The sequence below is a fragment of the Acanthochromis polyacanthus genome, chromosome 3 (genome assembly GCF_021347895.1).
Source record: "Acanthochromis polyacanthus isolate Apoly-LR-REF ecotype Palm Island chromosome 3, KAUST_Apoly_ChrSc, whole genome shotgun sequence".
NCBI classification, from domain to species: Eukaryota; Metazoa; Chordata; class Actinopteri; family Pomacentridae; genus Acanthochromis; species Acanthochromis polyacanthus.
The window spans coordinates 6328646-6348315 of record NC_067115.1 but is presented as its reverse complement, the minus strand read 5'-3'; the positions used below and the strand labels follow the sequence as shown (position 1 = coordinate 6348315).

The following is a 19670-nucleotide window of genomic DNA, read 5'->3' as shown; positions in this document are numbered from 1 at the left end:
TCAGCAGTTATCACACACTTAGGATATTGTTTGGTGTGTTCATCAAAATGTTGTGTTTGTCCTTTAAAAGTTGAGATTTAAAGTTCACTCATGAATCTGGGAACTGCTCTGGACAAAACAAGCTTAACTCAAGGAGGAATATTGATGAATATTGTATGAAATTATGGGAAGCCTCAAACTAGCTACTAAACAGGCCCTGAGTTGAGCTTGTACAGTCCGATAATTACACACATAATGTCTTATTGGGCTTTTAAAGCCCACATCATCAGCGGTTCATGTCTACAGCGGTCAGAAAATCTAAGGAAAAGGTCCCTCCCCCACAAAAAAAAAAACTTCCAGCTGAGCATTGCGTCTTTTGTTGTCCTCATTTAATGGCTGTTTCATTTACAAGGCAAAATCCACTGGCTTGTTTCAAGACTACATCAGCAGTCCAGCGAGCAGGTGACTTGGCAAACCATCCACCATGTTGTCTCCACCTGCTTTCACAGAGAAGATCCTGAGACAGCATGAAACGGTTTATGTTGTCTCAGTAACCTTTAAGCAAGAAGTAGCTGTCTCCTGCCTTTATCCTGGAGATTAAGAAAAATTGAACATTATGATTTAAAAGTTTTAAAGAGTTTCTAAAGCTGTCTGTGTGTTGCAGTATTATTATCTGAACACAACACATACTCAAACCTTATTCTGTCTGTGAAGTTCATTACTGAAGTGATGAATGTGACCGTTGGACATTTGAGGTCATTTGAGGTCAAACTGGTTCAGGGAGTGAGCCCTGCGGCATCTCTCGAGGTGTCCTTGTAGGCAAGAATTTATTAGAAAATACCCCTGCTGGTACGGAGAAACCCAGATTCGTAAATATTGAAAACAAAACACACACAGCATTCTTTCATTTTCCTCTTAGTGAAGTTTGTGGACAAACTCTTGCATAACACCTGTTATTAAAGCGTCTTCAGTTCCATGCCCCTGATAATATTGTGTTCACTGTAAAATGTGGTCACACACCTGGCTGTCAGCAGGTTGGGTTAGGTCTGAATTATGATCGTAGACATCTGAGCAATGTGGTCAAGTTACGGTCAAGCTTGTCGTGCTCTTCCCTAAGGTGTTTTAGACATTTACCTGCCTCATTGTCTTTGTGTAACAGGTAGCTTTCAGCCTGAGCCCACCTATTTATTGCTCCCAAAGTATTTTAAGTATTCAGGTTTCAAAAAGCTAATTTGCTTTGTTATTTTTTAGTTTAGTATCAGTATGTGGGTCAGTCTGGCCCTTCAGGTCCAGACTGAAATATTTCAATGACTAGTGCATGGATTGCTGAACATTTTTTGTTCCTTTCATGATTACACTAAATTACACTAACTGCAGTGATCCCTCAACTTTTCACCCATCACCTAGTCAGAATTTAAATTTGTTAAATATTTCAGGAATTCTCATGAAACTAATGGTGCTCTCATCTGTTGCAGCTGTGCTTTGCATTTAGTGCAAAGAGACTGAACCAATCAGGCCTTTATGATCAATTAGCTGCAAAGAAAACCAACACTAAGGAAAAGTACCAAGCAGAAGAGATTTGTTTGGCCCAAGAAATGCAAAGAATGGACATTAGACCAGTGGAAATCTGAGCTTTGGTCTGATGAGTCCAAATTTGAGATCTTTGGTTCCATCTGCCATATCTTTGTGCAACGCAGAAAAGGTGGACAGATGGTCTCTACATGCAGGGTTCTCACCGTGAAGCATGGAGGAGGAGGTATGATGGTGTGGGGGTGCTTTGCTGGTGACACTGTTGGGGATTTATTCCAAATTGAAGGCACTCTGAACCAGCATGGCTACCACAGCATCCTGCAGCGACATGACAACCCATCTGGTTTGTCTTTCGTTGGACCATCATATATTTTTTAACATGACAATGAACCTAAACATGCCTCCAGGCTGTGTAAGAGTTATTTTAACAAGATGGAGAGTGATGAAGTGCTGCATCAGATGACCTGACCTCCACAGTCACCTGACCTGAACCCATTCCAGATGATTTGGGATGAGATGGATGGCAGAATGAAGGTTAAAGGTCCAACAAGTGCTCAGCATCTCTGGGAACTCCTTCAAGACTGTTGGCAAACCCTTTCAGAAGACTACCTCATGAAGCTCATGGAGAGAATGCCAAAAATGTGCAAAGCACTAACCAAAGCAAAGGGTGGCTAATGACTGTAGCAACACTGGCAGAGAACATTTGCTGTGGACTTATAATGTTTTTTGTGAGGCTTACAGATTTTTTTTTAGGTGTATTGAACTACTACATGTTGAAAAATTACGCTAACGGTGTGTTTTAATGTGACACCAAGGGGCCCTGATAAAGCAACACTATGTGGCAAATTGGGAGTGAAACTGACACTGCCAAGACACTAAACTTAAATAAGGTTTAAACCATAAAAAATAGGCATTTCTATCTGTAATGGGAAGACTTTCACTGATAGTGAGGGGGCTACCATGTGACTCATTGACCTGTCCACTGGGAGCTTCTGGAGCATCTGAAATGAGGGTTCTAGATTCGGGGGATTTTGTGCAGTGATTGATGAGAGCAGTCCTTTAAAGTGCCACTTCAAGCAGATTTGTTTTAAATGAGGTTTTTAGGTCAGTTGGAGTAGTATGCAACATCTGAAAGCACTCCTCACAGCAGAGATTCACAAGAAAAGTGAAAGAAATACTCGCCAATTAAGCTTTTTTTTCTTTTTTTTACCACCAACACCACAGCCTTAAGACATTCCACTTCATATGAGAAGTTAGTTGTGATTTGCTTTACTTCTTTAACATGAAGATAATGTTAAAGCTTTTCTGTAGTAGACGCGACACTCTTTGTGTGGATTTAAGGAAGGATTGAACTTTACATTCATGCATTCTTGATGTTTCAATACGAAAGGCGGCATGAATGTCATTTGAAGAACCAACCCAACCAGGTCATAATTTGTACCCTTTTTATGAACAAATCACACACAAATTATCTTTTTAAAACATCTTTGAACATGCATATAGAGGGTCTTTAATAGTCCTTTTTCTCATATATGAGTCGAAATTATGTATTTAGAAGATTTTTTCTTTTTTCTGCTTTAAATTACTTTGAAGACTGTACAGATCTATGAAATATTTGCCTCCCTCTTTATCTACATCTCAGCTCCTTACTGCGTCTCGAGCACACCAGCTCACCTAGTGTTCAGACTGTAAAAATACTCGAAGTTAGCAATTCAGTCGCTTGTGTTCGAACTGTAAATCAAGTCAGAAGAAGAGTTACAATATAGAAAGCCTGCAGGTTGACAGAACTGGTTCCTCGGGTTTGTGATGTCTAAAATCCTGGATGTCTGAATTGTCGTTTTTGAGGCAGTCATTGGTAATGTAGTGTCAAAGTGTTACAGCATTTAAAAAAAAATACCGGAGAGTCACAAGAGAGTGTCTTTAATATAGACAGCACTTTGATTTCTGATTGAATACCTGCCGAATTAGGGACATCTACCTACCTCAGCTGTACTTTTAGTTGTCATTAACATGTAAACATGACTTTATTATTTAATTTAATTGATTAATTTATTATTTTATTCAATTTATTTTTAAAAAATGTGAACAGAAGTTAGACTTAATTCCAAAATGAATGTGTTTTTTTAAAAATATCAGCCATATTTCTTCATCGTTTTGCACTATGTCAGGTTTTTCTTCAGTCACTTCGCCCTCTGGTTAAATAGCACTCAGCTGGGGGATCCTATTACTGCCCTGCCAGAAACTGTTTTAAAATTTGAGCTACATTTAGATGGAAACCCAGCTACACACGAACATTACACAGTACCTGCTGCACATCTGTGAGCCGTTAGACATCAGAATTAGTGCTGTTTGTCGAAGTCTTCCTTCTCCGTGCCATGCTGTAATTGAAATCAGATTCATCTTAGGTTACTGCAAATTAACTTGTAATGCGTCTGTACAGAGTAGTTTTCTTGCCCGATCAGACAGTCAGCAAAAACAGACCTGCCAGAATTGAATGACTAAGCTCTATAAAAAGTCTGAAAACCTGTTAAAACATCGCTGATCAGTTCGGGAAACAGTTCAAAATAACTGATAGTTGGGTGTTTTATTTAACTTGGAAAGCGGTGATCAGAAGTAGTAATAATTTAATTTCCGGAGGGAGCAAATAATTCCTCATTAATATCAAGTGGTTCTTTTCTACAAGAACCATCTGCTTTGTTTAGGATTAAATCTTTGGTACTGCTTAGACTCAGTGTTTCCGTTGATCATTAAACATTCCCTTCTGCGCTGTCATTGTTTTACTGTATAGAAATATGTGACCAGGAAATGGTGCACATAGATGATTAATGTTATAGCCAACTGCACCTAAGTAATTCAGTGGCAGTTAATAAGAGCATTTGCTTATTATTCAGCTTACAGTCATACAAAGTGATGTTGTTGATGTCAAGATATCGATTATAACACAAAAGCACCCTGCATATATCGGCGGTGGTCGTCTTGAGTGTGATTTTATTTTTTTTCATCCGCTCTGTCTGTAAATCATTCTGCTGCTCAGTCTTTGTTCTTTGAAAAAATAAGGCCGCCATATGATGCAACATCCAACAATAATAGAACGCAGAGCCACATAAAGCAACGTGTAACTGTCCGAGAAGAGCTGGAAGCCTTCGACTGGCAAATGTTGACGCAGCCTTTGATCGGTGTTTGAGCGGAAGATTAGTCTCTGTTGGAATCAATGTGCAGCATGTGAGGGAAACCTTTTAGACAAAGACGCGAGAAGACGACGACTGAAATGTTGAGACCAGAGATGAGTTGTGATTTCAAGACGGATTCCTAGAAGGAGTTAAGGAGGATATATGTCTGTCTGCGAGCACTGATATTAAGAATTCATCTATTCATATAAGCGAGTGTGTGTGTCTGACAGCAGGAGAGACAATCTAGTGTGTTTCTTTGATCAGAGCCAGCTGAACTGTGAGGAAGGAAAACATGTGCTGCCTCTCTTCCATTCTTCTTCTCTGTTTCTCTGCTTCTCTCTGGTTTTAATCTCCCTCTTTTTATCATTGGTTTGGTTTTGTCTCTGTGGGCAGACATGTCAAGTTCTTCAGGGACGCTTGAGAGAAATCAGCAGGAAGAAAGAGAGAGTTAGCACAAGAAAGAGAAAAAGGTAAAGGACTGTAATGACAGGCTCCTGGGGCAAATCCTCTGTGGGGGATTTGAACTCTGGTGTGTTGCGTGTTTTTGGTGCAGCGTTGGAGGCTTGGCTAAACCTTAGTTCTTGTTTCTGCAAAAGGCGTGTTATTGCATTCTTTGCTATTACTGAGATAATGACAGGCTAATCGCAAACACACACATGCAGCCACACATGTACACGAAAAGAAGAAAAAACCTTGTCTTCACTCGTACACACACAAACACAGACACACATCTGGTTTCCAGAAATTCTGTAGTCTTTCCAATATGGTGCCAGTTAAGTTGTCAGTGTGTTGTTTGTCTGTCTGCTCCGCTGTGTCCTACTTGCAGAAAAGCGAACTTTAAACAGAGAGGGATCCCTGAGAAAAGACAGCGGCTGCACTTACACTTCACAGTCTTGTCAAAACAGCATTTTCAAGCAGAACCGCTCAGTTCAGGTCTCGCATCGTCCATCCAACCTTCCATCCATTCATTCACAGTTCAAGCTGTTGTTGGCCGGTGCAGTTCCTTTGTTCAAGTCTTCATAGAATTCAGTGTTTCAGCTCTGAGTTACAGCTTACATAAAAGTGTGATATATAGTCTTCACATGTGGAAACAGCACACTGGTATTGGAAGTGGAATATCAGATGAGATAACTGAACTGATCTCAGCAGAACAAACGTGGGATCGCTGCCCGTCTGACTGCATTCCAGTCAAGAAATACTAGAAAGAGGCACATTTTTCATTTTCTCTACTGCTAGTGGTGAGTTTTAAGTAGTACATTTCATCCAGTGGGAAGATGAATAAGATTATTGAGATTAAACTTAAGTAAATCCTTATATCTAGTATGTAATACTGACGCGTTTGACTCATAAGTCGGCACGATAATATTATTAATATGGCTATAACCCGGCAGACACAGGATTCCTGTTGATGCCCTTTTTGACCTGATCTGCGACTACCTTTGTTGGTTGTTTTGCAAGCTTTTTGACTTCCGTCTGGTCTTGTGCAGGTGAAGCACATGATTTGTCAGATTTAGGTCAGTTGAGTGACTTGGACAGTCAAGAACATTCCATCTTTTGGATCTTTCTGTTCAACTACAGTCGTTCTGCTTTATGTAGACGCTTACATTTGGCATACTCTGCATGTGTGTGCATGTTGATCACGGTGCCCCTCACACCAGAGTTTAGAGCCTCGGGATACCAGCAGCAACTGATGGAGACCAGAACACATTGTTGTGTATATACAGCACACTAAAGGTTCACTGTGTGTGTGTCTGTCTCAGAGACAGTGTGTGTGAACATGCACATTATATGGATGTAGTTTTGAACATTCATCAGCAGCACAGGGCAATATTAACGGATGCTTCTAAGTGCACATTGAGTAAAAGGAAAGTTTCCATGTCTCGTCTTGTCCTCTGCATTCAGATGTCAGTGCTGCCAGTCATTTCTTGGTATGTATAGCTGAAACCCTTCTTCCTCTACACACTGCTGATGAGCGTCAGAAGCAGTGTCACCCTCATGCTCTCGTGTTTGGGCACCTGAATCTACATTCTGGTATCTTTTTAGCTGTAAAGAAAAGCACGTGAACAGCTAGTCATCCTATTATTTTACCAGGAAAAAAAAGACTTTATATCTCCTGTGCATTTTGCGTTGCAATCGTATGAAAGTACAGGGTCACTGAGAAAAAGAACAGACATTTATGCATGTAGTTTAACAGGCAATTTTATTTTAAATGCACACATCAACAATCTTGACTATATCTTGTGATGGGATGACACCAACCCAGACACCTGGAAACGTGGATGTTCTGGCCTAAGAGTCCTCAGTAGTCATTGCTGTATTAAATGAGTACTCAGTATCCATAAATGGCAACTATTTAATCCCCTTAAACTTCCCATGAACACAAGATACAGTGCACTGCTGCTGTTCCAGAGTGGGCCTCTTTTATCATACAATATTTGGAAGGGGTCCATCACACGGGGCTGTTAAAAGAGCACCAGCTTTTTCAGAACGTGGGAGTTTTAGGAAGCACTAATGAGCGTTACTGAGTTGACATTAGGCATGACTCCATTGTAATATAAATACTCTTTTGTTTCATAACTGGATGTGATGTTTGATCAAGCCCAACTGATTGAAAGCAGTTTATTAGTGGATTGACTGAATGTATTTTTGTGTGGGCAAAGTGGTGGAGAGAGAGTGGAGCTGAGGAGGACCATGCAAGTGTCTCTTCACTATTAATTGCCTGATGTTGAAATCTACCTGTCACTGAAAATGATCAAGCTTTTACTTGTGCATACAATTAAGCCTTCATACAATTTAAACTAGTGAGTCATATAAACATTCACTCTCTGTACAATTGTGATTTAAATTAGCAGTAGAGACTGGTAAGTTTTTTCATATCAGGTTGTAAACATGTTTATTTCTGTCATAAAATCACAAATTTTATCCTGGAGGTCTATGAAGACTGACCTGCTTTTAAATCTGCTTCAAGTGGACATTCCAGGAACTACATTTTTTGGTAATTCTGCACTGACTTCATTTTTCAGCCCCTGAGGCTATCGCCTTGACAAAATCTGTCCACAGTTAGACACATATGTAAACACCTGCCAAAGCATCCTAATCTACCAACAGAAGGTGCCTTCATGGCCACATTTTGCCATGGTGACATGCATACAGAGACTCCATATACTGCTGCAGTTGACAATCACAACCTGTCGTTTTACTCTTCGGTTTTTAACCCCTTAGACATTTCCTACCAACCCACAGAAAAAGCGACTCACTAAATGAGCATTAAAAGAAAAAGATTTTCTCTAGCAAAGGTATAAATACACAGACATGCTGACAACATTCTGTAAATGCACACAGCAGTTTGTTTGTGTGTAATGTTACCTCTGAGATATGTGGGCAGTGTTACCCCTATAATTAAGCTATCTTGTAAAAAAAAAAAAAAAAAAAATCTAATGAAATATTTTAGATTCTGTGCTCTCTGTCTTTCAGTCTGTCACTCTGAGTCTCTCTGTATGAAACGTAACTGTTGCAGAAGCTTGGTGTAATCACACAATAACACCCATCTTGGCACACAGATTCAAAAGTCTGTATCACAGGAGACGAATCTAATACCAAGAGGGCAATAAAAAAACACTTGCATTCTGGTAATGATCTGGCTCAATGTCACACAACGCGCATACACACTAAACAAACACAAAACATACAAGAGGCAATCTGAATTTTAAGGAAGAGTTGTAGTTTCAGCAGGAATGCATTACATATGCACATATTCTTTTGAACGCTGTGGACGCCACAGTCACAGAGCTCTGGGAGGAAGGCCTAAGCAGAAAAAGATGGAATGAATGTGCAACTTATTGGAAGTAGGCAGAGAAGGGGATAAAGAGGGAAAATAGGAGAAATAATAGATGGTAGGGGAGAGGAGGGCATGCCTCTACTGGTGTGGCTCCTTTTCACACGTATTTCTGAGGCTTACGTAAGCCTCCATCTGCCTTGCACCTTTGCACACACACACACACACTCACACAGACACACATGTGTGGGTATGCACACATGAGGCTAGCATAATGTCAGTGTATGAATGCCAGATGTATTTGTTGCACGTTTTTTTTCCAGTTTCTCCGTCTGTTTGTCCATCTGTATGCAGGTCTACCTGTCTGCCTGCTGGCATTCTGTTCGCTTGTAATCCTGTCTTTAATGTGCTTGGCATCATGTTACTTGCAGATAGAACTCATTCAATAAAACTTGCCGGTGATTCTTTCATTCCTTTATGGGCTGAGAAACAGCTATAAAACGTTAACATTTACATTATTTGTTTTGGGTTTTGTGCTCTGACTGCTTAATGCAGCCTCAGAGATGTTCATTTCATGGAGACCAGAAAAACAAGGACACTTGTTCAATGTGATGTAATGCAGAGTGCTGCAGTGTGTTCACCACATGAACACTAAAAGGTTCATTTTTTAAGACCACTAGCTTTAAATCAGTTCTGTAATACAGTTAGAACCTTGTAAAGACTGCCCAATGGCCCTCATTACATTAAAAGCTCATATTTTGCACATCTCATTACGGAACATAGCAAAAATATTATACAAACTTTAGGATATAATGCAGTGCAATATGACATGACTCACTGCAGCCCCAAAGAGTTCCAGATTTGATTCAACTCTTGGTGAAAAAACAGTTTGCTGTGAAGCACTTTGTGAATTCATTTCTGTGAAAGAAACTATATAAATAAACTTTGCTTGCTTGCTTGTTTATGATTATTGTAAATCTGGTCCTATAGACTGTATGCAGCTTGCATTGTGTTTGTCTCAGCGTGATTATGTGTCCTGGAGTTGCTGTTTTCTTTTTGTTTCATGTGAGTTGACCAAAGCAAGTTCCTTTCAGCTAACCTGAAATAAAGTAAAAAATAGTGTCTCTTGTTTAAGGGGAATGTTAAAGCAACACAACCCAAATAAAAGCTTAGAACTATATCTTTAAAGTTTTTAAGTAGTACTACAGTATGGAGGACAGAATTTTATCATCATAACAATTCGATGATAACACTCATAACTGATAAATTCTATAATGGATACTCAGGTGACAACGTATAAGCAACTCTTTAATGGCATAGTTCAAAATTTAAGAAAGACTGAACTTAAGAAATGCTTCAACCCTTCAAAACCTTCAAACCCTGCCAGTCTCCTGCTTTCTTCACAGGTACCAAAGTGCACCTAGCAGCACCTCTAAAGCTCACTGAAGCTGTTCTGTTTGTTAATCAACTCTGAATTGAAGAAAGGTGTTTTATTTTTGTCATGTCTTAACTGCTGCAGCTTTTATTCGATGTATCTCATTAATTATTTGCATGCTCCAAGAAGAAGAAGAAGATGCCAGGACTAGAGTCTCATATTGGTTGATAATTGTGACATATGAACATATACATACAGTATGCTGGAGTTGTTTTGAAAATTAAAAATTTTGGGCATCTTGTTTATTCACTTCAATTATGCTGCGATGTATTTCACAAACTAGTTATCAACTTACCATGAACACACCACTTGACTCTGCACCACCATCTGTTCACCTGTGATACGTACTCTGCTACATGTGCTGCAGTCAGTGCTGAGAGGATTTCTGTATTTCACATATAGACGTTTCCCCAAAGCATTTTTATCTGTATTTTGTTCTACAAAAAAAAAAACACATTACTGTCTGTGGTCAGGCTCCAGCTGTGAAGGAGGATAACTACTCCAGCAGTACCTTCAACGTCATAAAATGAAGGTGGATGTTGTCGCCGAACATAAATATTCCCATTTTTCGCTGCTGCCGCTGAAATTTGATTGTGTCTAACTTGTCTGTTGGTGGTGAGAGCAGAGCAAACCACTGTGCTTGCCATATTTTTTTAAACGTGCAGCAACAGATAATCAGAGTCTGAAATGCAGATAAGTCCCATTTTTCTTTCTGTCGCTTCAATGTGCACACAAAGACACCCTCGCAATGTAAAATAAACTCTCTAGTCAAACACCTGCATGAATGGCTTAAATATCAGCTCATCGTCTGACACACACACCCTCTCAGTCACAGAGCTCTGTTTTTCTCTTTGCAGCCAACCCCATTGATGTCTTGAAGGTCCTGGAGCTGTCGGAGAACATGGAGGGCGTGTCGCTGGAGGCAGGACTGTGCACCAGCAGGAAGGGACGAGAGGAGACGGACCTCTCCTTTAAAATCAACAGGAAGATTCAACTGAGCGCGCCCACCAGTCAGCTCTTCCCCGGTTGGTTTTAATGGAACTGTGTGGGCTGGTTTGGCACAGTAATAACTGTGTGTCGATGTGAGTGTATTTTAATGAGTGCATTTGCTGTAATGTGTGTGTGTGTGTGTGCTCTCCCTCCAGATTTGCCATTTCCTGTGGATTTCTCAGTGATGACAACAGTGAGGGCTGTAAAAGGCTCACAGGTGTTTCTTCTCTCCCTGTATGACTCACAGGTACGTATCATTCATGCTGCATAAGACTGTTAAAAACAAAATCTCCCCTTAGCCTGCATCAGGCCAAAAGTTTTTCTCTCACCATGTTCTGTGTTTGGACTGTGTTCACCGTGTGTTTTATAATAAAATTCGGGTCTGATGATTTTGCGACAGACCTTGGTCAAAACTCTGAATCCCTACCAACCATGAGCTCTGCAGGGGGCATCAGCATCGCAGCTTGTCCTCAAATTAGGAAATAGTTTTGCCTGTTTTGTTCAAAATTTGCTGAATCTTAATTTTAATATTACATACACAATATGCCATGTATGGTTTGAGGATGTGGGATATTGGCATTAGCTGGAAAGTGTTGATAGATTTTATTAGTCGTCAGATGTGAAAACTATCTTTATCTCTCCCCATTATCAGTTAATCCAATCAAGCCTCTTACGTTGTGGTCTGGGTGTCTGTTCCTCTCTCAGGGCACACAGCAGCTGGGTGTGGAGATCGGCCGGTCTCCTGTATTCCTGTATGAGGACCACGAGGGTAATCCGTCCCCAGAGCTTTACCCCACCTTCAGAAAGATCAACCTGGCTGATGGCAAGTGGGTAACTGCACATGCACACTCTTTTGTGTTTATCTTGCATTTCTTAATATCTTCATTTGTTTAGCAGGGACAGTGCGCATCAATAAACTAAAAATATTCCAAAGGTAACTCAGAGGCTACTTTTCATCTGTAGTCCCAATACAAAAGAATATTAAACTAGAAAAGAACTCTGAGAATGCAGTACTCCAGCAAGGCTGCTCAGTCGTATCATTTCTGACGACTGAAATCTTGCAAAATCCGTGTGTTCAGACTATGAGCAGAATCACACCCAAAATAAAATGAGTTGGTCCTTGTGTCATTTCTGACAGTTTCATCCAAATCCTTTAATTCATTTTTGAATTGCTAACAGACAGACTGACAAAAAATCATCACATAACTCTGCCAATTCAAGTCACAGAGATCATTCATAAGCCTGCAGCAAAATAAGAAAACCAAGAGAGAATATTTCTGTTATTAAAAGAATCCTGCAGAACGCAGTTACACTTGTTAGCTACCTATAAAAAACATGCAGCACGTGCTCCAAACTTTCCTTTTTGTGGCTGCAGCAGAAATCCAGGGTAACCCACCTTCATGTAAGATAGAGCCATAAAAAAGTGATTTTCTGCTTTTCTCTGCTTGCTTCCAGGTGGCACAGAGTAGCCTACAGCGTGGAGGGCCAGTCAGTGACCCTCTACCTGGACTGTGTAAAGGTGGACACCCTGGACCTGCTCAGAGGTCACGACCCCCAGGTCAGCATCGAGGGTGTGACCGTGTTCGGAACACGCCTGCTGGACGAGGATGTGTTTGAGGTAAGAATGTCTGTGTGCTTTTATATGTATGGATGTTTATGATCCTTAAGTTGATCAACTGTCACAGCCTTTACTTGTGAAAATGTGTCATATTGTTGCACGTATTTAATGAAAACAAACCATTCACTTTGTGCAGAATCAACCCATTGGTTTCAGTAAAATCTGCAAAAAACATGCAAAACACCTACAACGGATTAGAACACATAGTAAGTGCTTTGTCTGTGGTGAGGAAATGTTGCTGCTTGTTGCTGCTTGTTTGATTTATCCCTGAAAAAATGAGAAATGAATAAAGAAGCTCTGTCCTCTACAGCACCCTCTAGTGGCCAGGATGATGAAGTGCAGTTTACATTGAACCCCACAAAGCCTGAGCTCTGCAGCAGCCTGTTATTATAAATATTTATTGCTTGAAGTCATCCGTAGTTATTGCAGGAATTAGCACAATAAGCATTGAAACAAAAATCTGTAGCTGCGTAGAATATTCGTATAGTGAGTTTTATTTGCGCTGCGGTCGTTGTGACATACCTCAAACGTGAACTGTGACCTTTGTTTTCAGCTCAATGTCAGGTGGTCCATCTGTTTAACTGAACACCTAGCAGCCAAGTTTGGCTTGAATCCTTTGCATGTGTAAAATAGAGGAAACAGAAGAGTCTGTGTCTGACTGTGGACTTAATGTGCTGGCACCGCTTGAGACCGAAGCTCTGGAGACGATTAGCTGCAGAGCAACGATAAAAACAACCTCTTAAATCACTTTGATCTGGCTAAATGAACACATACAGTTAAAGACAAAGACATGAGAGACCCACGGATTCGCCGTGTCATTCATTGAATTAATAGCACACTGTACAGTAATGACATCCTCCCTTCATGTGCATTCCTGGTGACTGATGTATGTGTCACAGATTTTTGTTTTCTATGTGTTTTTGTGAGACAGGGAGACATCCAGCAGCTGCTGCTCGTCGACGACCCCAGAGCCGCAGAGACGTACTGTCAAGACTACATCCCCGACTGTGATGCACCTTTACCTTACGACAGCATATTAACGGAGGCTGAGGAGGTGAGTCCCCTTTTAGCAGCCAATCAGAGCTGAGCGCTGAAACACAGATATGAGTCTTTCAGTCCACCTGGCCTGTTGCACGCCCACTGTGAGGTGTTGAATGCTGTAAATCCAGACTGTCGCTTAAAAATTAAAGGAGCCCCCAAGGTTACAAGCAAGATTAAAGCTTTTACAGGTATTTATGAGCAGTTAAGAAACCAGATATGACAAAAAGATGGATGGTTTAATTATGCCGGTGACATATTTACATTATGAAATCCTCTCGGCGTCATAAATTCAAACATCACTGTGGGCTGTGGAGAAACAATCACACTGTGGAGGCTTAGATAATTGTTCAACACTGTTTAGTTTCCATTACACTGTAAACATTTCTCCCTCTGACACGCATACGTGCCTCATCATTTGTTGCAGATTGAAAAGCATCACCGAGATGCCTACAGCTGTTTATGCTCCCTGCTGCCTGTGTGATAAAGCCATTCAAACAAAGTTGCAAAAGCTCCGAGTGTCCGCTGAGCTCTCACCCTGTCATGCTTTGTCTCTCTCTTTCTCTGACTCCCTCGCTCTTGTACAAAATCGCATTACATGGCTTTGTGGTTCAGTGTTCTGTGCCAGGTTCTGTGTGCCAACGTTCGCTCTCCTGGGAAAAGTTTCAAATCCTCTTCCTCTCCTGCTGTTTGATTTATCATCTGGCTTATAGCTCAAAACACTGTGGGATTCCTGTTTCTGTTTCTTTACTGTTGCACCACCAGAAATGCAATTGGCATTGAGACGGCAATAAAAAAACATGGAATTGAGGAACTAATGAAATCGTCACACTGAAGTGTGCTGGCTTAGAGAAGACTAGGCCAACTTTCCTGTGCCCTGGGCAGAATATGCCACATTTGTGTTGAATTTTTCATGATATTCTTTGTGTAATAGAGCACTCAGTCAGACTGGCTGGTAGAGAAAATGTTTTTGATAACTCAAGAGTCGTCTTTTATGTCTTGAGGGTTATAAGTCTCACATTTTTTATTCATGCTGTAGGTTCAATGCCTTCATTTCAAAGTTCTGTGTGTACATAAACAAGAGCTGCTGGGCTTTTTGTGATCCGTTTTGGTTCTTTTGTGGTCTTCAGGTGGAGGGAACCCCCAAGAAACGTGTCCAAGAGTTCGAGGAGTTCGATTACAGCGACCTCTATGAAGACCTTTCTGTTTCCACGGTGACTGCAGGTTCTAATGTCACCGAGTACGAGGTGAGAGTCAGCAGGAAAACCAGCAAAATCAGCTTTGAGTTCCCTGTGTCTTGTTCTGCCCCTCCTAATTTGCCTTCATGTGTGTGATGATGGGCAGATTGTAGAGTACGAGGACTATGACAACTCGACAAATTACTACCACGTTAACGAGTACGAATATGAGGAAGAATACGATGATGATCGCTACGGACCAGCGGAGAGAGAACGAGAGACCGTTCTGAACACACAGGTATCAAGAGTTTGTTCATTTTAACATGCAGTAAACCTGTTTCATCTCAATAGTCTACATTGATATGTTTCTTCTTTCTTCTCTCAGCAGGATTTACCAGAGAAAGGACAGAAGGGAGAGCCAGGCGTTTTGGGACTGGTGAGAAAAACCTCGAAATGTGTCCACGAAAGTTGTTTTTGATCAAAAATATTCCATCCGGAGATCTTTTATCTGTTCCTGCTCGTCTTCTGCAGGGTGGTGACAAGAGAGCTCGTGATCTAAATCAGAAAATTGATTTTTAGAGTCGAGTGAATTCTGTTTAGATGAATGTTTTGTACAGATGTTTGGGATAAGACTGTGATTTTAGCATGCTTTTAAAAGACGGACTTAGAAGAAAAGCAGAAAATGAGTTTAAATTTGTCAGTTGAAAGAGAGGTAAGAGCGCCATCACATACTAGGCAATGATATGATTGTGTAGTATGTACCTCGGGAAAATCTGATTTTGCCATATTTCGTGTGATATATACCGTCTCAGGTTGTCTCATAAAGTTGTAGGGAATGTTGTAATTTATTAATCAGGATTATTTTATGGCAATGTTAGAATTTGATTTCATTTTTTTGGATTAGTAAATAAGTACTTACAGTGTTTTAATTGCTCCTAAAGAAATTCTAATTTGACTTCACAGAAAATTTAACTAAGCGTTTTATTTATTATATGGGTAAATTATTTGAATTGAATGTCAAACATTCCACATTTTGGTAACATGAAGGGATCCTTTTCATATTTTTTTATCTTAAAATATTTACATGAAGCTATATGTAGTCATAATGGTGCCAATAAACTGTCAAATGGCCTCAAACGGTCTGTACTATACAGGCTTTAGGTACAGAATTGATGGCAGTGCGCACAGTCAGGTGTTGAGCTGAATTGGTATGCCTGGTTACATCATAAGTAATGAACCTCAGAGCTTTTCATGTGAATTTTTTGCAGGGAACACAGATAACGGGACCATATGGGCCTTCAGGACCTGAGGTAAGTGAATTTTATTGCATGACATGTAACCTCAAACACATTTTTCTTCACTATTTAGGTAAACGAAAAAAGGACTTTTGCACATGGAAAATGCAAACACAGCTGTAACAACAATGAAAATGTTGAATAATTCACATTAATTAGATTCCATCAGTGTCAGCTGACTGACTGACTGCTTGTCTGTGTGTGTTCGCAGGGAGAGGCAGGACCTCCTGGAGTCACAGGACCAGTGGGACCTCGAGGAGACCCCGGCGAGCTGGTGAGGGCTCTGCTCTCTCTTTGCTGAGTGAGTCTACCACATACCGGGATCTCTCTTTAACCTTCCTTATCGCTCTCCTCACAGGGTCCTCCAGGGCGGCCAGGCCTTAATGGAGCTGATGGGATACCAGGTCCCCCGGGAAACATCATGCTCATACCGGTAACTCGAAGATACTGCTGCGTTCCCTGAGGCCTTACAAGCTGCAGTGCTGCTGCTGTAGCAGTTATTTGGTCCTGTGAACCCTTAACAAAGCCCCAGGGCGAGTGTGAATGCTTAAATGTCGTTGCTAAGAAATGAGCAGGAGACTGTTGCAGAAATGTATCATTTGTTTGTCTTTGAAACCTTCCAGAAGCCATGTTTCAGCGTGTTGCAAAATATATTTGGTGTAATTGATGTGCCGAATCAGTCAACTGTGGTTTGGTGAACCAACATGATTATTTGTTTTGCTGAACCCATTAAATATTAATCTTGAGATGTGGTGACTGTAAAGGCCGTAGTGTAGGATTCATGCTGTTTTTGTACTCATCGGCCATTCAGTGACCTCTGTGTGAAGGCATTCAGCATTGCATGTTTCTCCACATCTTTATTCTGCCTTTTCCTTCAGTCTGTCTCCCATGTAAGCATCACAGCCTTATGTAAAAGCTGAGCAGCAGTGTGGTCAGACGGCCACTGGGTGGGGTGTTGAGTTCGACTTAGGAGCATCTGTGTTTATGTGTGTGCAGTTCCAGTCAGGTGGTGATCCAAGGACAGGCGCTGTGGTTTCTGCACAGGAGGCTCAGGCTCAGGCCATCCTGCAGCAGACCAAGGTACACACACATGAATAGTACACACACACACACACACACACACACACACACACACACACACACACACACACACACACACACACACACACACACAGAGCTGATTTTGAATCACAGTTTGTTGTGTGTTGCCGACTCCTACAACCCACTTCTTCCTCCTCCTTCTTCTAGCTGGCTATGAAGGGACCTCCGGGGCCACTTGGCCTCAGGGGCCGACCTGGACCGCTGGTGAGTGAGCTCAGATATGTTGTTGTTTTCAGTTTTATTGTGTGCCTACACACGTAGGCAGACAGACAATTAATCCCAAGGCAGACTTTTTTTTGTGCAGCTGAATGCTGCTTTTTTTGTTAGATGTTGAGATATATTCAAACGTGTGTGCATACATAAAAACAATGCTATAGTTAATGCCACCTTATGTACATTTAGCAAACATAATATAATATATGCCTTAGGCAACATAATATAAAATTAGTCACTTTGCATCTATGCTTTAAGTGTGTGTAAGGCACATACACACAGCTATATGAGAATATATAAATATTTTAATGCACGTTATACATTGTATGTGCACATATGTATCAAATTGAAAAATCACTTCTTAGTCATTGTAATCATCAATGTACATGTGTTTATTCAGCTAATGCTACAGATAAATTGCTACACTCCTTTCCTTTTTATAATTAAAAAAATACTTTTAGAAGCACCTTTACTTATGTTAGACATGCATTTATGTATGTGCGTGAGTGGACACTAAATGTATACACACACATGCACACACTGCAAGATTTTTTGTTTGTTTTTCTTAATTTTTGGAATGTGTGTTTTCTGTTTGTAATCAAAGTTGCTGTGACTGTTAAACATGATAAAATAAAATACTGTTCTCAAATTTGTCTTTCTCAGGGCTCACCTGGTCCTTCGGGCCTGAAGGGGACCAATGGTGAGATGGGGCCACTGGTAAGTTAGCTAGTCGTCATGGCAACGCTCATCTCCTTCGGATTACACCGAAACACATCGGAGAACCGGCTAGACACTTCTAACATCACTTAACCTTTAGCAGCACAGAGAAAATCACGTGTCTTTTCTTGTCTGCCCCTTTTTTTTCTCCAACTCTCACCTTTTCTCCTCAGGGCCCTCCAGGACTGCCAGGTATTCCAGGTCAGAACGGACGACCTGGGAAACGGGTGAGACTGTTTTTTTTTTTTGTGTGTGTGTGTGTGTGTTTTTGTCAATGAGCAGCATGTTTTGTAATGTCTGTTATTATCTATTCATTCCACAGAATGACCATGAAGTCTGTAACTCAAACATTTGCAGTGTGTCAGTGAGGAATCTACTATGATGTCTGTCTTTGTGTGTCTGCGTTTATTAGGGTCGAGGGGGTGCAGATGGAGGCCGTGGCGCAATAGGAGAGACTGGAGCAAAGGTGAACTGATGTCACGGTCACACTTTTCACTCGCCGACTGTTCTTTCTTCTTAAGATATCACCTTGACACTCCCTTTTTTTCTGTATTTCTCTTAGGGGGACAGGGGTTTTGACGGCTTGCCTGGTCTCCCTGGAAACAAAGGGCATAAAGTAAGTCAGTAAGGCTGAATGAGTCACTGGTGTTAAGTAGATTATTCATAGTACTGATTGTCAGCTCCCACCTGTGTTATTCCCCAGGGTGACAGGGGGAAGCCAGGTCCCGTAGGTCCTTCAGGAGAGCCGGGAGAAAAGGTGAGAGGTCATGACAGTTTTGGTTTTCTGGTCTATGCTGATTTCTCTACATGTAGGTATTCATGTTTGTTTACGTCACAGGGTTCTGAGGGACCACCTGGGCCAAGAGGACAACCGGGCGATGCTGTAAGTGTTCACACCAGCACAGAGACATAAACCAGAAAACACTGCGCTTATTTTGCATACAAGAGACAAGAGAAATGATCAGTTTGCTCGTTATTATTTGTACTACTAAGCCAAGGAAATTTGCTGCACAGTGTCTTTTTTGGCACTGAAAGGGGGTCTATAAAGTCTGATTAAAACTTGAAATTTGCAATAGAAAGCCTGTGGTAAAATGGAGTTCTGAAATTAAAGAAACACTGGTGACCATTCATGTAAAACTAATAAAAGACGCTATTAAGTTTCATTATCTAAACTGCAGGATTCAATGCTTTGAGCACAACACATACTAGAGCCTGAAAATCAGGACGTACAGTGGGTACGGAAAGTATTCAGACCCCTTGAAATTTTTCACTCTGTGTCATTGCAGCCATTTGCCAAAATCAAAAAAGTTCATTTTATTTCTCATTAATGTACACTCAGCACCCCATCTTGACAGAAAAAATCAGAAATGCAGAAATTTTTGCAAATTTATTAAGAAAGAAAAACTGAAATATCACATGGTCAGAAGTATTCAGACCCTTTGCAGCGACATTCATATTTAACTCACATGCTGTCCATTTCCTCTGATCCTCCTCGAGATGGTTCTGCTTCTTTATTGGAGTCCAGCTGTGTTTAATTAAACTGATTGGACTTGATTAGGAAAGGCACACACCTGTCTATATAAGACCTTACAGCTCACAGTGCATGTCAGAGCAAATGAGAATCATGACTG

General features: G+C 40.8%; 1 protein-coding gene across 1 annotated transcript in view; it reads left to right on the top strand.

Moving 5' to 3' along the window:
• LOC110953999 (collagen alpha-1(XI) chain) overlaps positions 1 to 19670 on the top strand; it is a 40655-nt gene that overhangs the window by 1616 nt on the left and 19369 nt on the right. Inside the window, exons 2-20 of the mRNA XM_051946150.1 lie at positions 10747 to 10914; positions 11035 to 11126; positions 11585 to 11706; positions 12335 to 12497; positions 13429 to 13551; positions 14666 to 14782; positions 14880 to 15011; positions 15099 to 15149; positions 15982 to 16023; positions 16220 to 16282; positions 16367 to 16441; positions 17005 to 17088; positions 17257 to 17313; positions 17986 to 18039; positions 18213 to 18266; positions 18452 to 18505; positions 18602 to 18655; positions 18743 to 18796; positions 18878 to 18922. Coding sequence (XP_051802110.1) covers positions 10747 to 10914; positions 11035 to 11126; positions 11585 to 11706; positions 12335 to 12497; positions 13429 to 13551; positions 14666 to 14782; positions 14880 to 15011; positions 15099 to 15149; positions 15982 to 16023; positions 16220 to 16282; positions 16367 to 16441; positions 17005 to 17088; positions 17257 to 17313; positions 17986 to 18039; positions 18213 to 18266; positions 18452 to 18505; positions 18602 to 18655; positions 18743 to 18796; positions 18878 to 18922 — 1604 coding nt within the window. The remainder of the gene's footprint in view (positions 1 to 10746; positions 10915 to 11034; positions 11127 to 11584; positions 11707 to 12334; positions 12498 to 13428; positions 13552 to 14665; positions 14783 to 14879; positions 15012 to 15098; positions 15150 to 15981; positions 16024 to 16219; positions 16283 to 16366; positions 16442 to 17004; positions 17089 to 17256; positions 17314 to 17985; positions 18040 to 18212; positions 18267 to 18451; positions 18506 to 18601; positions 18656 to 18742; positions 18797 to 18877; positions 18923 to 19670) is intronic.